Raw genomic sequence first — 14,311 nt, 5'->3', positions numbered from 1 at the left:
AAGAAAGGAGAAAATAGTTTTGTGAATTCACTCAAATGATCCTTACATGATCCCTGGAATGACTTTCAGTAATCAACCCTCATTTCTTCATCACCTCATTCATTGTTCCATCTTCATTTTACGATGCACCCGTAACTCATTCAACCTTTTTCTGCTCTCGTAGGCCATAAAACAAACTGAATAGTGTTTGTTCAGTAGGCTGACTGCCAAGTGTGTAGCAAGACAGATAGTAGAAAGAGAAAGAGAGATAGGAGAATGGATGACCCTGCAGTATGAGGTGAGAGCTGATGTAGAAACTTGGCAGGAACAGAAAAGAGTGTAATCTAATGTAAGTTGTTGAGTCATTGGAATCTGTTCAGTAACTGGTTCAGGTTCATCAGGCTGGAAGTCACTCAATGATCAAGAGGCTGACAGCTGACAGCCACAGATCAAAGGGCAGAGCTGAGCCTTTAATGTCGACTGTGACAAGTTTAGTGCATTTTCAAGTTTACCCTCATTTTAGCCTCACCCAATCAAGTCTCAAGTCCTCCTGTGCATCTAAGTTAGGCTTTCAAACAACAAGACCAAGTGGGTCTTAATTAAATTCAGATAAATTCAAGCATCAAATCAGTCTAGGTTATTGTATTTGGCCATGAAATCTTAGAAACATGGTGTCCAACCAAATGCTCACCCTAGATGACATTACCTTATTCGTCAGTAAAACTGTGAGGAGTATTTTCTCATCAGTTTTGACCAGGATATGTCCTTCAAGGAAATATGTAAGATTGCTTTCTATCATTAGAGCAATGTTCAAAAACTTAGAAACATCCTGTCCAAGAGTGACATTGGAAAATTGATCCATGCATTTGTCACTTCAAGGCTGGACAATTGTAACCCCTTCCTATCTTGCTGTTCTAAAAGCCTTCAGTTAATACACAATGCCACAAGAGTACTAACAGGGCCTAACAGAAATGAATGCAGATTTAAGGTACCTCTGCAGTGGTTTCACATTACACAATTTAAATAAAATTTTTTTGAAATGTTTTATCCAAACATTTTTTTAAATTAATTTCAAACATGCACAGGTGAAGCATGTAAATACAGATATGTTCATGTCAAGTCTCACAGTTTTTGAGATCAAGTCTCAAAGCGTGTCTTACTTGTAGACAGGCGTTTCTGAATGTGTGTTATTGCTACTTGTATTACATAAATGTCTGAATAATTGATGACATTGTAAATAATTACAAATGTTTATAGTCTAACCATGCATGGTGGATGCCTTAAAACTGCATTCTTTCTATTGGTCAGCAAGGATCACTTTTCAGGTTGCAAAAAGATATTCAGTTGTGCATTTGGTTTTAAAACATCAAGATGGCAATGACAAAAATGTTCATTTTGAGCCTTCAAGTTAATTTAGGGGCTCAAGTTAATTTGAGGAATGAATGCATATTTTGTTTGTTTACTTGTTTTGTCATGTTTTTGTTTTCTTTATAATGGAGAGTGCAAAAGGCCCGTCGGAGCCACCTCAACAGGCAAGGTGGTCTTCCGCAGGGAATTCTCATCCGCCATCAGGCCTTCCTGGCTTTGGTGATCCTGACACTGGTACTTTTTAAAAACTGAAAACAGACAAACACATTTCCAGCCAAAACACTCAGGGCGCTTTCTGCAGCTTAATTTAAAAGACCCAAATGAAAACCTTAATAGCAAGGATAGTGAATGTAAAACAGCAGAGCACCAAAGTGAGGAAACCCAACCGTTAAACTGTCTTAAAACCTGCACAGGCATTTTATTTACAACATATTTTCACAGTGCCATCATGCGGCAGACACAGCATGTTCAGAGTATCTCACGTTTTTACTAATATGCAAAGTCCAAAAAATAACATTTTTACAAAAAGTCTGACACACTTCCTCCTTTCTGTGCTTTCATGTATTTTCAACAAATACAAACAACACAATCAAAAGGCCTGAGTCTCCCTGGTGGACCAGATCAGTGAACACTGACCCGTTAAACACTAATAACTAGAAATGAAGTAAATCTAACAATCATAACCATGATGTGGCCATTGAGCCTTGAACTCTAATTCAAGTGCGCCATCTGCTGGATAAATATTTACAGCAACTTAACTCTGCAGATGAAAATAAAATGTGTTTCAAGAGTCACACAACATTTAAAAGTTATGATAATTTTTTTGCTAATTTGGATGCCACATGATGACAGTAGGGTCATATTTGAGTTTAAATATCACAAAACCAATCATCCATGTTGCAGAGTACCTTCTGTCAGATCAATGCTTCAGCCTGAATCAAAGTACAGTCAACAGATCTGCTGCATGATGCTATCACATCAGCATGGAACAGGAGCTAATCTAAGGGATGTACCAGCAGCTTTTTGAAATGTGCATACAAACCAAATCTTGTATGTGTACAAAGTGTCTGCGCATGTGTGTGTGTGTCTGTGTGGTGGATGAATGAATGTGTGTCAAAGGCTCCTTTCTTGCAAAAACAAAAAAAGGAAAGCCTCCAACAATTACTAAATACAAAATAAATAAGCAGACGAGACTCGGGTGAATTTATAAAACTTTTTATTTGTTTTTTTAAATCGAAGGCTAACTGAAATGTGTCTGATTCATGTTCTGTGACAACAACAATAAACCATTGTCTTGTGTTTGTAACAGAAAAGAAAATAACAACATAGCAAACCCAGCAACACATAGACCATCCAATATAAATTAAAATAAACTGTCTTAATACACAAATAAGCAGTTATTATCACTGAGAATAAGCAGGCCTCTATATAAGTGCATGAGCCATGCTGTGACAGATAACAGATTGAAGTTAAACCCTCAGCTCCATGTTCATTCTTTTTATGAACCCGGTGCTACGTTTGAGTGATGGGAAACCCAGCATTGCAGAGAACAGATCGGAGTTCCCACATTTTTATCTGACATCTGGTCCTGAGTGAAGATTTCACTCCAAAGCTGCTGATTACTTGTGTGCAGTTTTACTTCCCTGGACACAATCGCAGCATTTTATCATGCTTTTCTAAAACATCTGCACCAGCTGCACGTAGGAATCCTTACCAGAACAAACTGGTCTATTGTACAAGCCCCACAGTTTACATGCTTGCAGGATAAAACTCAAGGACAGGTGGAAGACTTCTACAATAGTCACTGCGGTGTAAGATACAGAGGCTTATTTAAATATGAACACATAACATAACTGCGAACAAGAGTGCTTTTGTATACTTTTTCTTCGACATTGTCAGAGGAAAGGCGCCACACAGCGCTGATTAAAAGAGCAGAGCAAGCAGAGAAAAATGCGATGATACAGAAATATGAAGGGAGAAAATGGTTTGCTTGTATGCCGTCCGCCAGTCTACTTGTGTTACTTAAATCATCCTTTCTTTTAAAACTGATCAAACATGTAGCAAAAACTGGAGGGAAAAAAAAAGATTTTTCCCCAAAATCGAAAACAAAAAGTTCAAGCTTGACTGAACGTTTTTTTCTTTACAGTGGTTTCGTCTTTGGAGATGTCTTAAATAATGTCACATATGAATCTGGACTGTGTGGTGTGTGATTCTTTGCAAGCAGTCAGAAATGTTAAAAGCAAATACTGCGTCTCATTAAATTTCTGAAGAAAAGCATTAATTTCAGCTGTTTTTAGTTATAGTTCCAAACATATAGAGCAGCAATAGCAACAGTAATTTGTTTTCACAAATTTAGCTTCTAATGTCGTGATTATAGAAGTCCAGCTTTACCAGGAAAAAGAAAAGGGAAGAGAAGTTGGAATGATAACATAAAAACAATAGAAGCAACCACACAGGATTTGCAGATATCTGCTTTTCCACATGTTATTTGTTTGTAGTATTTTAAGGACTTTTGGTCCATTTTAGCTTAGAAACACTGACTGTTTTTTTTCCCCTCCATTTTTTTTTCTTGGCCTGACTGGGCTTCCATACATCACGGCTGTAACGTGTTAAGATTTTGTGCTGTCCGAGGTTTTACGTTGAAAGGCAACAGTAAAGGATTTTTTTAAGTGTAAGTCTCCGATCATGCTGGACACCAGAAGGCACACATCTAGACACTGGGTCGAGTAAGGAGACGCAATGATTAGTGGGTTACGAGGACTAGGTGCTTACATGAAGATTTATACTTGGAACTTATAAGTGCGTGATACAAATGTGCTCAAAAAGGTTCCAATAAAAGGGAACTTTAGCTAGCTTTAACATAAGCTCATCTCAAGGGATGTTGATGGGGATCTGTGGCGTCGATCCCCGCACCAATCGCACCGATTTGCTCTTCAGACAGCTGCACACTGACAACTTTAAACTTTAAAAAAGGGCACTTAAAAGCAGAAGTACATTTTCTTGTATTTACACATCCTCCCCAGAAATCTGCAGTTTTTGTGTGTTAGGTAGTTTTACACTCTCGATGTTTACAAATGAAAAAAAAAAACAAACACATTTTTTAATGATATGAACTTTTGAATTGAAGTTAAATCTTTTTGTTCTCAAGTGAATAAACATCATCAGCAACAACAACAACAACAACAACAACAATAAAAAAAACTGACATTTAGCACACTACGTTAAAATATGACTAATATAATCAAAAAGGCAAATAGTAGGTGTATTGCAACGATCTTTGCGGTGTCACTACCAAAAACATCTATCTTCATCACCATCATCATCATCACCAACAGCAACAATCTCATCACCATCATCTATTCATCGTCATCATCTGAGACAGTGTGGCCTGGGATGATTGACAGCCCAAACTAGCCACTCACATTTTGCCCGTCTCAGCGCAGGCAGGCACACTTGTACGACATAGCAACAATAACAAACAACGAACGTTTCCAAGGAGACTCAAAGACCGCTGACCCAGCGGCAGCGAGGGCCGGTTCTGAAAGGAGCTCTGTCATTGGACAGCGGCCATCTCTAGGGAACAGGAAGAGCTCGTTCAGACAGGAAGAGGGAGAGGGAGGGGAGAGGCAATCAAGGTGTGTGAAATAAATGTTTTTGCTACCTTGTGTGGTCCGCAATAACAAAAACCTCAGTGTGTGTGCGTGTGTGTTTATTGTGTGTGTGTGTGTCTGTGTGTGTGTGAGGCGTTTGGTTCTTCGGTGAGTTTGTTTAGTCTGCTCTGTGTGTGCCTTTATGTGTTTAGTTTTTGTCTAGACAGCTGGAGGTCTTTCCCAGGGCAGGTGGGTGTACATTAATTGCACACACGCACGCACACACACACAGTGATCTCCTAACACTTTCAGTATCTCCACGATGGATTAAAGCAACAAAAACTATGTGATCTGAGCATTGATTGGTTTAATATCTCTCTTTTATGTGACTCAAATCGAACTGAATTTTAAAAAGAAACATAAATAAATAGAATTGAGAGTTAAAGAAAAGCTCACAAACACTGGTGAACAAGTACAACTGCATGTAAACACACCAGTCTTTAGATGTAGGCAGCGCTAGGGTATTAGCAGCTGTGTAGAAATGTGTGATCTGTTCTTCCTGTCAGCCTCCAAATGACTTTTCCCTCTTTCTCCTCCTGTCTTATTTTGTATTGTCAGCCAGCCCGGGTTTTCCCCTGAAATAAGAGATTGATTCTACACATTTTTCCAACTTCCTTATACATTTTTTAAGTTCCTATCACTAATATTTGTGGTCAGAGCCTGGCCAGCCTTCTCATACCCGCTGCAAGCCCTCTGGTGCAGGAAAGGAAACCATTTAAGGAAACAACTCTGTTCAAAAACAAGTATGAAACAGAAAAATAGTTCAAAGTACCTTAGGACTGAGAACCAGGCTGCTAACCTCATTACAAGATCAAAGATTATTATTATTATTATTACAATAATTTTTTTTTAAATGAGCCAATCATCTTTCTTTTGGGGCTACAGAGAGCTACAGACTTAAAAGATGATGGGAGGGCGAATCTTTTTTCTCACTTTTTGTCTTTACTTTTTGAGAGGAATTCAGTGTTTTCAGATTTAGTAGTTTGCCGAGTAATGCTACAAGATATTTTGAAGATCTTTCTAACATCATCAAAGACTTTTCTAATCAGTTAGAAGAGTCTTTTCAATCTGTTTTATGATTTGAAATGTTATAGTTTGCTATAGAACACAAGACTGCATCATTGCGATGATAAAATGACAAGAAACAAGACTAGCATAAACACATCCAATCCATCTATCAAGCTGTAAACGTTTAGTTTGTATCCAGCAACTTAAATAAGAATTTACATTAATATCAAATTTACACAGTTTTCTATGGGGATTTTTTGTGAGACACTCATTTTTGAAGTTTTTGGATGTGGAAATGTCACCGTTCTATTTAATGGAATAGAACTGAATGGCATTTACTATGAAGAGCTCAAAGCAGCAAAAATTACATCTGAAATATTCTGCAGCAATGCCTCTTTCAAAAATTGTGAAGCTGTTAATCAAAAAACATCCACCAACATTTTTGTGAGCAGTTTCATGCAGGAAATATCTTCTTCAAACCAAAAGACACCCTCGCACCTGTGCAGCTACCTGATGTTACAGGTCAAATGAGGGACATCCATTCAATCTCCCACCAGCAAGAGCCTTTCATCACACGCACATGGTTGCTTTCTTCTGCACATGGACATTTTTCAAAATTGCGGATCGGTACGAACTAAAGAGTTCCTGCATGAAATGGCTCACTGTAAGGTTTGTGGATTTTTAAATTTTTTATTTTTTGAATAAACAGGTCACAATTTCTGGAAAGAGAAACTGCTGCCGTCTTTTTCACATTTTGGCACTTTAAACACCCCAAGCAGAAATTGCCATTTACTTACATTATATTAAAGAGAACACAGGCATCGCTGTAGCTGATTTCTCCAGAACTGGGCAATTCACACACCAGTTCAACACAATCCAGTTGGATAGGAATGAATACAAAAAAATTGGGAAAATACATAAATTTACCTTTGGGCCAAACTGTCCCTGTAAACAAGGTTTATACTGGGGAACAAGTTCAGCAGATTGAATTCTTTTTATCACGATAGTTGATAGATGCTGCTGTGACTCACCATGGAAGGAAAGTACAGACAAAAAATGAAAGATTCACCATATGAGATTATAAAATGTATTGTTTTAGCCTTCAGACTGTCTCTCAGGAGATTTGGCTACAGTTTGGTTCAGTCCCTGAAGAGGGCGCTGTTGCATAAAGGCTGGACACTAGAGGGCGCTGATTTTGTCTGGATCAAGCAGCAGCTTTAAATACAAAAACTACAAATACTGATCAAGTAGCTCAATCAGCTACCTAATGCAACTCTATTAATTCTGCACTCTTAATGAGATGACACAAGACGGGCTGCTATTAACACTCGTGCCACTTTTCAACACTTCAGTGTGTCTAGTTTCAACAACCAGCCTTGTGCTGCATTCAACACTCAAAGAGTTTGAGTCCAAAGCTTAAAAGAATGAGTTTATAAACAAGAAAATTAAAAAATTTCTCCTAATTATAGAATATATTTGTTAAAGCACAGGTTCAGCTGGTTTTATGGAGACCTGTGGAAGGATAGTTGAGGATTTAAAGTCTGTATGTCTTAAAGTTCTTCAATCTCAAAATGATAAATAAAGTTGTTTTTTATTCCAGTAAATGTTAAAAGCTTTGGTCCACAACTCTTTGCATCTCTTTAAAAGCGCATCACTAGTAGTTGGAGAATCTAAATCTGAATCTAAAAACCTAAAAGGTTCTACCGTTGTGTTTAAGCTTTATTGGTTGGTTGGTCGGCGCTGGCTGACAGAAGATTGTTGTCTCTTTCCTGGTGCAATAAAGTGCTCAGAGTGGCCTGCAAGAGAGAAAAACTTAGAGAGCAGAGTGTATACATGGGTTGAAAACGTGGGAGAGAATCTATAATTCAAAGGAACCAGAGGTACGTGACCAGAAAATTTGGTCTTTTGGGTGTATGGGTGACCAAAGTGGTGCACAGTCAGTGCATCAGATATTCAGGACCTGCTGGGCGACTGGCTTCCTTCCTGAGTAATACACTACAAGGGGGGTGTCATTGGTTTGTTTTCTCTCTTCTCATCCAATGAATAAAAATATCTGACATTCAAATAAAATAACAGGATTAAAAACTAAGTCTACGACATCCTACTCTAGTTAACATCTATTGTTACATTAGACTGTCTCGATTAGTCCAGACATTTGTTGTGTCTGGTTAACATGAATAAACTCTAATGTGCTTCGCTTGTTTAGTCGAGGTAGTAATAGCCAGCTTTGGGATTGGCTAATGATTCGGCCAATAGGATGAGAGAGAGTTAAGACTTTCTGATTGGACCCACAGGTTGGATGCTGACTTGTGGCTGGCTCATGGGACTCAGACATTTGCATAAACCAACGATTATTTATTCATTTTTATCAATGGTACAGTAACGGTTAATCCGAGTCCGTTGGGCCAAAGTCAGAACCTCCCCTTACATTTATCATGATAGCAGCTGCTGTGCACCGCTCGGTCTGAGCCTCACTCACCATGTTCTTGCTTCTCTCTTGTTTTTATGCCGCAATAGACAGAGCTCCTTCAAAATAAAAGTCCCAAAAACGGTCCATTGGCGCATACTAAAAAATAGTGCAATTCTTTTCAGCAATTATATAAATAACTTTAAATTCGTGCTTTTCACTCTAGGTTTGCATACATGTGTCTGTATATATGCTCCATGTGTGACGTATATACACGTCAACATGTACGTTGCAAAAGGTGAAAAGTTGGCACCCCAACCGATTACTGATGTTTGTATCTTTTTTTTCTAAAACTAGACAACAAATAAAAAAAAAAAAACACTAAACAAAAGCAACACAAAAAATGTACTCATAGGAATCCATCAAGTATAGAAAAATACCCAAACTCTCCCTACTTTCTGTCTCTTTTCGATCATATTGCGGATTATTCTTTTTTCCGGTGAACAGTCTTGAACTTTGTGCAAGCGTTCTTTAAAAAAAAGAACATACATTTTTTTTAAAAAGGAAAAAAAAGAAACAACCATTTCAGTGGCAACTCCTGCATCGCTTAGGAAATGTAAGGCAGAACTTTTAGCCTTGTGCTACAACTCGCGGAATAAGCGAGTGTGCTAAAATGTCCCAGCGATGTGGCTAAAGCCTGGTGCAGAAGTGGAGTTTTGAATATGGACTAAATGGACAGAAGCAGCGTGGTGGTGGGGGATTATCACATTTAAAAAAAAGAAATCCTACAAATGGAAGAACCAAAAAGATTGTAACATTTCGCCATTTGCTTGGATAGGAATTTTCATGGATGTGTGAATAAGATAAAGAAAAAGTTCAACGGAAAAAACAGACCAAGTAAATATTCATTGTGAAAGGTGATTACGCACATCAGTCTGACAGAAGAGAGATGAGGAGGACTTGTTAAGGGAAAGAATCATCTGCTTCCATCTCATTCCCTTCTAAATCTTCCTCTCTTTTCTGACATCAATGGTTCATCAGAAGACATGAAGTAGGAAGCTGCAGAACAGGATGTGCCAGATGTTCATGCGACTGTGCTCTGCAGGAGCAATGTGGTTCTGGGTTATCTTACCCAGAGAAGCCAGTGGGGAAACTGCAAAACTGACCTGCAACAACTAAAACTAACCAGCTCTTAAACCCTTCAGAGTGGATTTTAACAACTTCGTGACTTTTCATCATTCTCCACTGGTCATTACTCCAGTGGTGAGCAGATGTAATCCCGGTTTTCTCACTGGAAGCAGAGAGCAGCACTGTCACACCTGCTGGGGTTTCTGGGATTTCTCCTTTGTATTCCTTGTGTTCCTGTTGTCCACACTTCCTTGCTGTTGATGCGGAGGTCGGAGCAGGCCTTGTATGAGCGAGGCAGGTGGTGCTTGTGAGGATATCACAGTCCGATTGTTATGGCTGGAGGTTACAGATGTTGGGTGGTAGTAGTGCCCAATCACCTCGCTGTAGGCTGGAGGAGCTCCTTCCACTCGAGAGCCCTGCTTCTGATGCCTGGACAAAGCCTCCTGGGCTTCCAACACACTGATGCCTGAATGGACACTTGGAGGGGGGGCCTGCAGTCTGAGAGCAAAATAAATGAATGAATAAATAACACTGATGAAGACAAGATGATGGCAGATAAAAAATGATTTGTTGTAGGTTTTCAGCTAATCAAATTTCTGCATTTAAAACCTTATAATGCATCATAATTACAGAAAATGAAACATAATTAAACATTAGGCTGTGAAGAGAGGATGTCTAAAGCTCTTAGTCTCTTTCTCCTTTACTGTGCAGTACATCTAGTCACAGTTAGTACAAAGTTGGTACAAAGAACATAAACATTTCTATGACGCCTTTTATAAGCTGGATAAGTCTCTGATAAAAATCCTTAACACAGGAATTAGTCAACACAACGACAAGTGAGTGATCCAAAACACAATAACGGACCACAGACTTGCTCATTGTTACCTGGCCTGCAGACAGGAGTTGGATGGATCGAGAGGGTGGGAGTCGAATACTGTTCGGTTGGGTGGCGCTCTGACCGACTCGCGGTTCAGCTCCATCTGCTGCTCGGGGTCTCTGAGCTGCAGGGTGCAGGGCCCCTGGTACGGCGGGGGCTCCTCTCCATCTGAGAGGGAGATGGTGGGGGGAAGATCGATGAGGCTCTGAGGCAGGTAGGGATAAGTTGGCTGAAAGCGACTCGGGGCGTATGTGTGCTGGAAGCGCTGGGGCTGCAGCGGAGGCTGGGAGTGGCTGTGCTGTACTTCCCGCTGTATATAGGAAGAGCCCCCTCTCTCCGGGGGGTGGGTGTTATACACCTGGTGCTGTGTGAGGAGAGATATTTAATTACTGCTGTGCCTCTAACTAATGTTGGTTTAAATGAATTTTGTACTAAATCAAACTCGAAGACCACCACTGGTTGAAGCAGCACTCACCTCATTTAGACCACTGTTTGTGCCTGTTCCCTCAGAGGACCACAGACTTCCCTCCTGTGTGCAAAAAAGTCAATTTATGTAATTAAATAATAAAAATAATTCTTTAATTTTTTCGCAGTTTGCATCTCTATTAGCAAAGAACAGCAGTAAGCAAAAGAAAATGTGGAGAAGAAGAGCATGAGAATGTCTGCATGGTGTAAACACTCAGTAGGCAGGGAAGCAGGTCTTGTGGTTGGCGCATTAGCCACTCATCTGCTGGCTGACCTCAAACCACATTTAGGACTATTTAAAAGTATAATTTATTCCTCTGATTTGTAATAGTTCAAATTTCAATAAAATTGAGCTGGTTAAGACATAGATACTAGAACGGGAATATACACTGCTGCTAATAATGATTTCAACACCGCTGTGTAATTTTTAGAGATGAGTGGTTGTAACTTCCTGTCATATATTAGTTCTTGTTTTAAACACTGTCACAAAGACTTTCCACTGCGATCGCCTTTCCCCAAACATAGAACATGAGACTTGGTACTGATACACTTCTTATTGTTTGCTCAAACTTTACTGGATGGACGGATGGATGAGTGCGTGTTATTTATTAGAGGACTCTGTTTATATAAACCTGTCTGTGCAAAAGTGTGAAGCTAACTATGATCCCTGCTATTAAAGTATTTTTAAATCTAGGTTATACTGCCTAATACTGTCTTCTCCAGTAAAACGTTGTACCTTTTACCTGTGTTTGACCTTTTCCTACAGTTAATATATGAGCTGTATTGTGTAATGTATGTGCATAATTTGACACTGTAAGCTTCACATTCAGTTAACAAAGTAAAAAAAATTTCTGTGCTCATTTAAAATCAGCAGCACATATAGTTTGGTACAACATTGCCCAACACAAGTATGACTTAAAACGTTGAAATTAAGAGTGTACATGAATCTATAATGGATTGAACAATACTTTGAGCTCAAGCTGATGTTTAGAGGGTGTCTCGATGCCTTCGGTGTCACCGCTTGTAGTGAGGAGAAGACAAAAGTAGTTCTTTGCTTCTTTAAAAAAAAGTCTGAGAGGAACTTTTCCAACTTTTGTAAAAAAAATATATACTCTCTCTGGTGACAGTTTTCTTGCCTGCTTGTCTGGCTGCATGTGTGTCACCATGTCTGTTTGCTAATCCAAATTAACTAGGACACTATGACTCCCCTGAGCTTATAAGGAGCTCTATGTGTGTGTGTATGTGCATGTTTGTGCTTCATTCTTTACTCATATTTTAAACTGAAACTGAAGCCACACAGATACACACACAGACAGTGATTCAGTGGAAGGTGATTCAGGCAGCACTAGTGAAGTCATATGTTTGAGGAAGCCTCAGGTGTAAGTCGGTGCGTGTTCTTCAAATAGACATCGGCAAGTCGCCATGGCCCTTAATGAAGAAATGAGTCAGTGCGTTAGCGTTAGCCTGCAGCACAGTTTAATCACTGTGATCACATGCGGCCAGTTGGCACGCCTCTGAAACTGCTTTTATTGTGAAACTGTCTGAAACAGATGCTAACTTCCTCCAGGAAGTCTGTTTATAAAGATGAATGACTGTAACTATAAAAGGTCAGCGTGGTTGAGGGGTTTGTTATATGTTTTATCTATTTGTCTTTATAAATCATTTCGTTCATTTTTCATATATTTCTTTAACTCTCTCTCTCTCTCTTTCTTCCTACATATATCTTGTTCATAACCTTGCAAAGTTGGATAGCTTTACTGGAAAATAAAATTTCACCTGTCGAGACACTAACTTTATTCCATGTCTTAAACAGACTGTGCTATTTTATTTCTTCAATTAATGAATTCATGTATCTTACATAATATCTGCCACCATTTACAACTTTTCATTTTCTGTTTGCTCCACATATTCAAACCGACTTTATCTGTCTCTGACACAGAAACACGTGTATGTTTAAGCTATGTAAAGGCACTATGGAAAAATGAGCGGTGTAGTGATGCAGTAGGTAAGCAAAGTTGTCACTCATCTCACCAATCTGAGCCATGGTCTGAGTAACTCTCATCACTCAGGCGACTCACACATGGACTCTATACTCTGACCGAGCCCTTTGCACTACTTTCAAGCACTTTGTTCTCCAATGTCTGCCTTTCTACTGTTTTGTAAATGTTTCTCCTGCTTGTTATTTATTCCTCCTGTCTTATCATTTATATTTAATTCCTGCACAAAGCACCCATAATTTCATTGTACATGTACAATGACAATAAAGGGCTATTCTATTCTATTCTATTCTATTCTATTCTATTCTATTCTATAGTCTGGATACAAGTGCACATTTTGGTGTATTGAGGTTGAATAAAATGAATTTCTTTGAAATGAAAGAAAACAGTGAACTACAGGCCTTAAAATACATTTTCTCTTCTTTGCTCGGTGTGTCAGAACTGTGTTACCTTTTTAGCAGCAACATGTATGTAAACCCAACTGAATAAAAAGTCTTGCACACATAATGAATGAGCTACTGTAAGTGCATAGCTTGGGCAACACATCATCATGCAGTCCTGGCATAAGTCTGACTTACGTTGGCCAGTGGCAGGTGTCTCCTGCGTGTAGGGGTGTGCCTGGAGAGAAGGGAGCGTGCTGATAGGCGGTAGTGGTTGAGAAGACAGGTGATGACCACCACCATCACCATCATGACTATTACGATCACCAGAATCTGGACGAACTCCAGCTGGGCTGCAGTGACAGAGAAACAAAGACTGACATAAGTACGAGTCTCAAGAAAGCAGAAAACAGTCCTCTGTGGCTCTTTGTACAATAACCCTGATGATGGTACAGTCGCATTAACACCGTTAGGTCAGGCCTTGCAAGGACATGAAAAGTGTATGATGACATCTGCCTATTTTGCATTATATTTGAAGATCTAATATTTCTATTTATTTATTTATTGGAAAATTCAATCATTGTCAGAGACTTTTTAGATGGCCAAAGGCCTCATCCCCTGTATAGTTGCCTCAGATAACATAATCACCATCCTCTTATTACGTTTTAGGGCAATAACAGATCACGGCTCTCTAGTTTCATTCCAAGCAACAAAAAATACACATTTCAAAAGTTCAGGGCTTTCACAGAAACAAAACACTGTTGTACATCCTGATTTAGTTATTCAACTGAAATACTAATGATAATAATAACAAAATAACTCATGGCTGGATTTGAAAAATAGTATTGTCCATTTAATCATTGGGGATGTTGGTAGTTGAGGTCAAACAACATGGAGAGAGCTAAAGTACATAAAACAGTATTGCAACATATACCCAATAATTACTGTGTAAAATATATGAGTTCATCATCTTTTTTGGTTTTTTAGTACTACTTGGAGTGCTTCATCACATTCGTGGTTAAAAATGACTTCAACAAATACAAAAACACACA

General features: G+C 39.0%; 1 protein-coding gene across 2 annotated transcripts in view; it reads right to left on the bottom strand.

Moving 5' to 3' along the window:
* Positions 1-2,546: 2,546 nt before the first annotated feature.
* The window catches only part of pmepa1 (prostate transmembrane protein, androgen induced 1), a 40,592-nt gene continuing 28,827 nt past the window's right edge, over positions 2,547-14,311 (bottom strand). For both annotated transcript variants that reach the window (XM_082534135.1, XM_082534136.1), the window contains exons 2-5: positions 13,458-13,612; positions 10,893-10,946; positions 10,426-10,781; positions 2,547-10,038 (exon numbers count right to left, since the gene is read on the bottom strand). In XM_082534135.1, the coding sequence (XP_082390261.1) occupies positions 9,726-10,038; positions 10,426-10,781; positions 10,893-10,946; positions 13,458-13,612 (878 nt within the window). In that variant the 3' untranslated portion in view covers positions 2,547-9,725. The remainder of the gene's footprint in view (positions 10,039-10,425; positions 10,782-10,892; positions 10,947-13,457; positions 13,613-14,311) is intronic.

Source organism: Aulonocara stuartgranti, assembly GCF_965226115.1.
Source record: "Aulonocara stuartgranti genome assembly, chromosome: 5".
In the NCBI taxonomy this organism is placed as follows: Eukaryota; Metazoa; Chordata; class Actinopteri; order Cichliformes; family Cichlidae; genus Aulonocara; species Aulonocara stuartgranti.
Note: the sequence above shows the minus strand (reverse complement) of the source record. Positions and strands in the feature narration are given on the sequence as shown.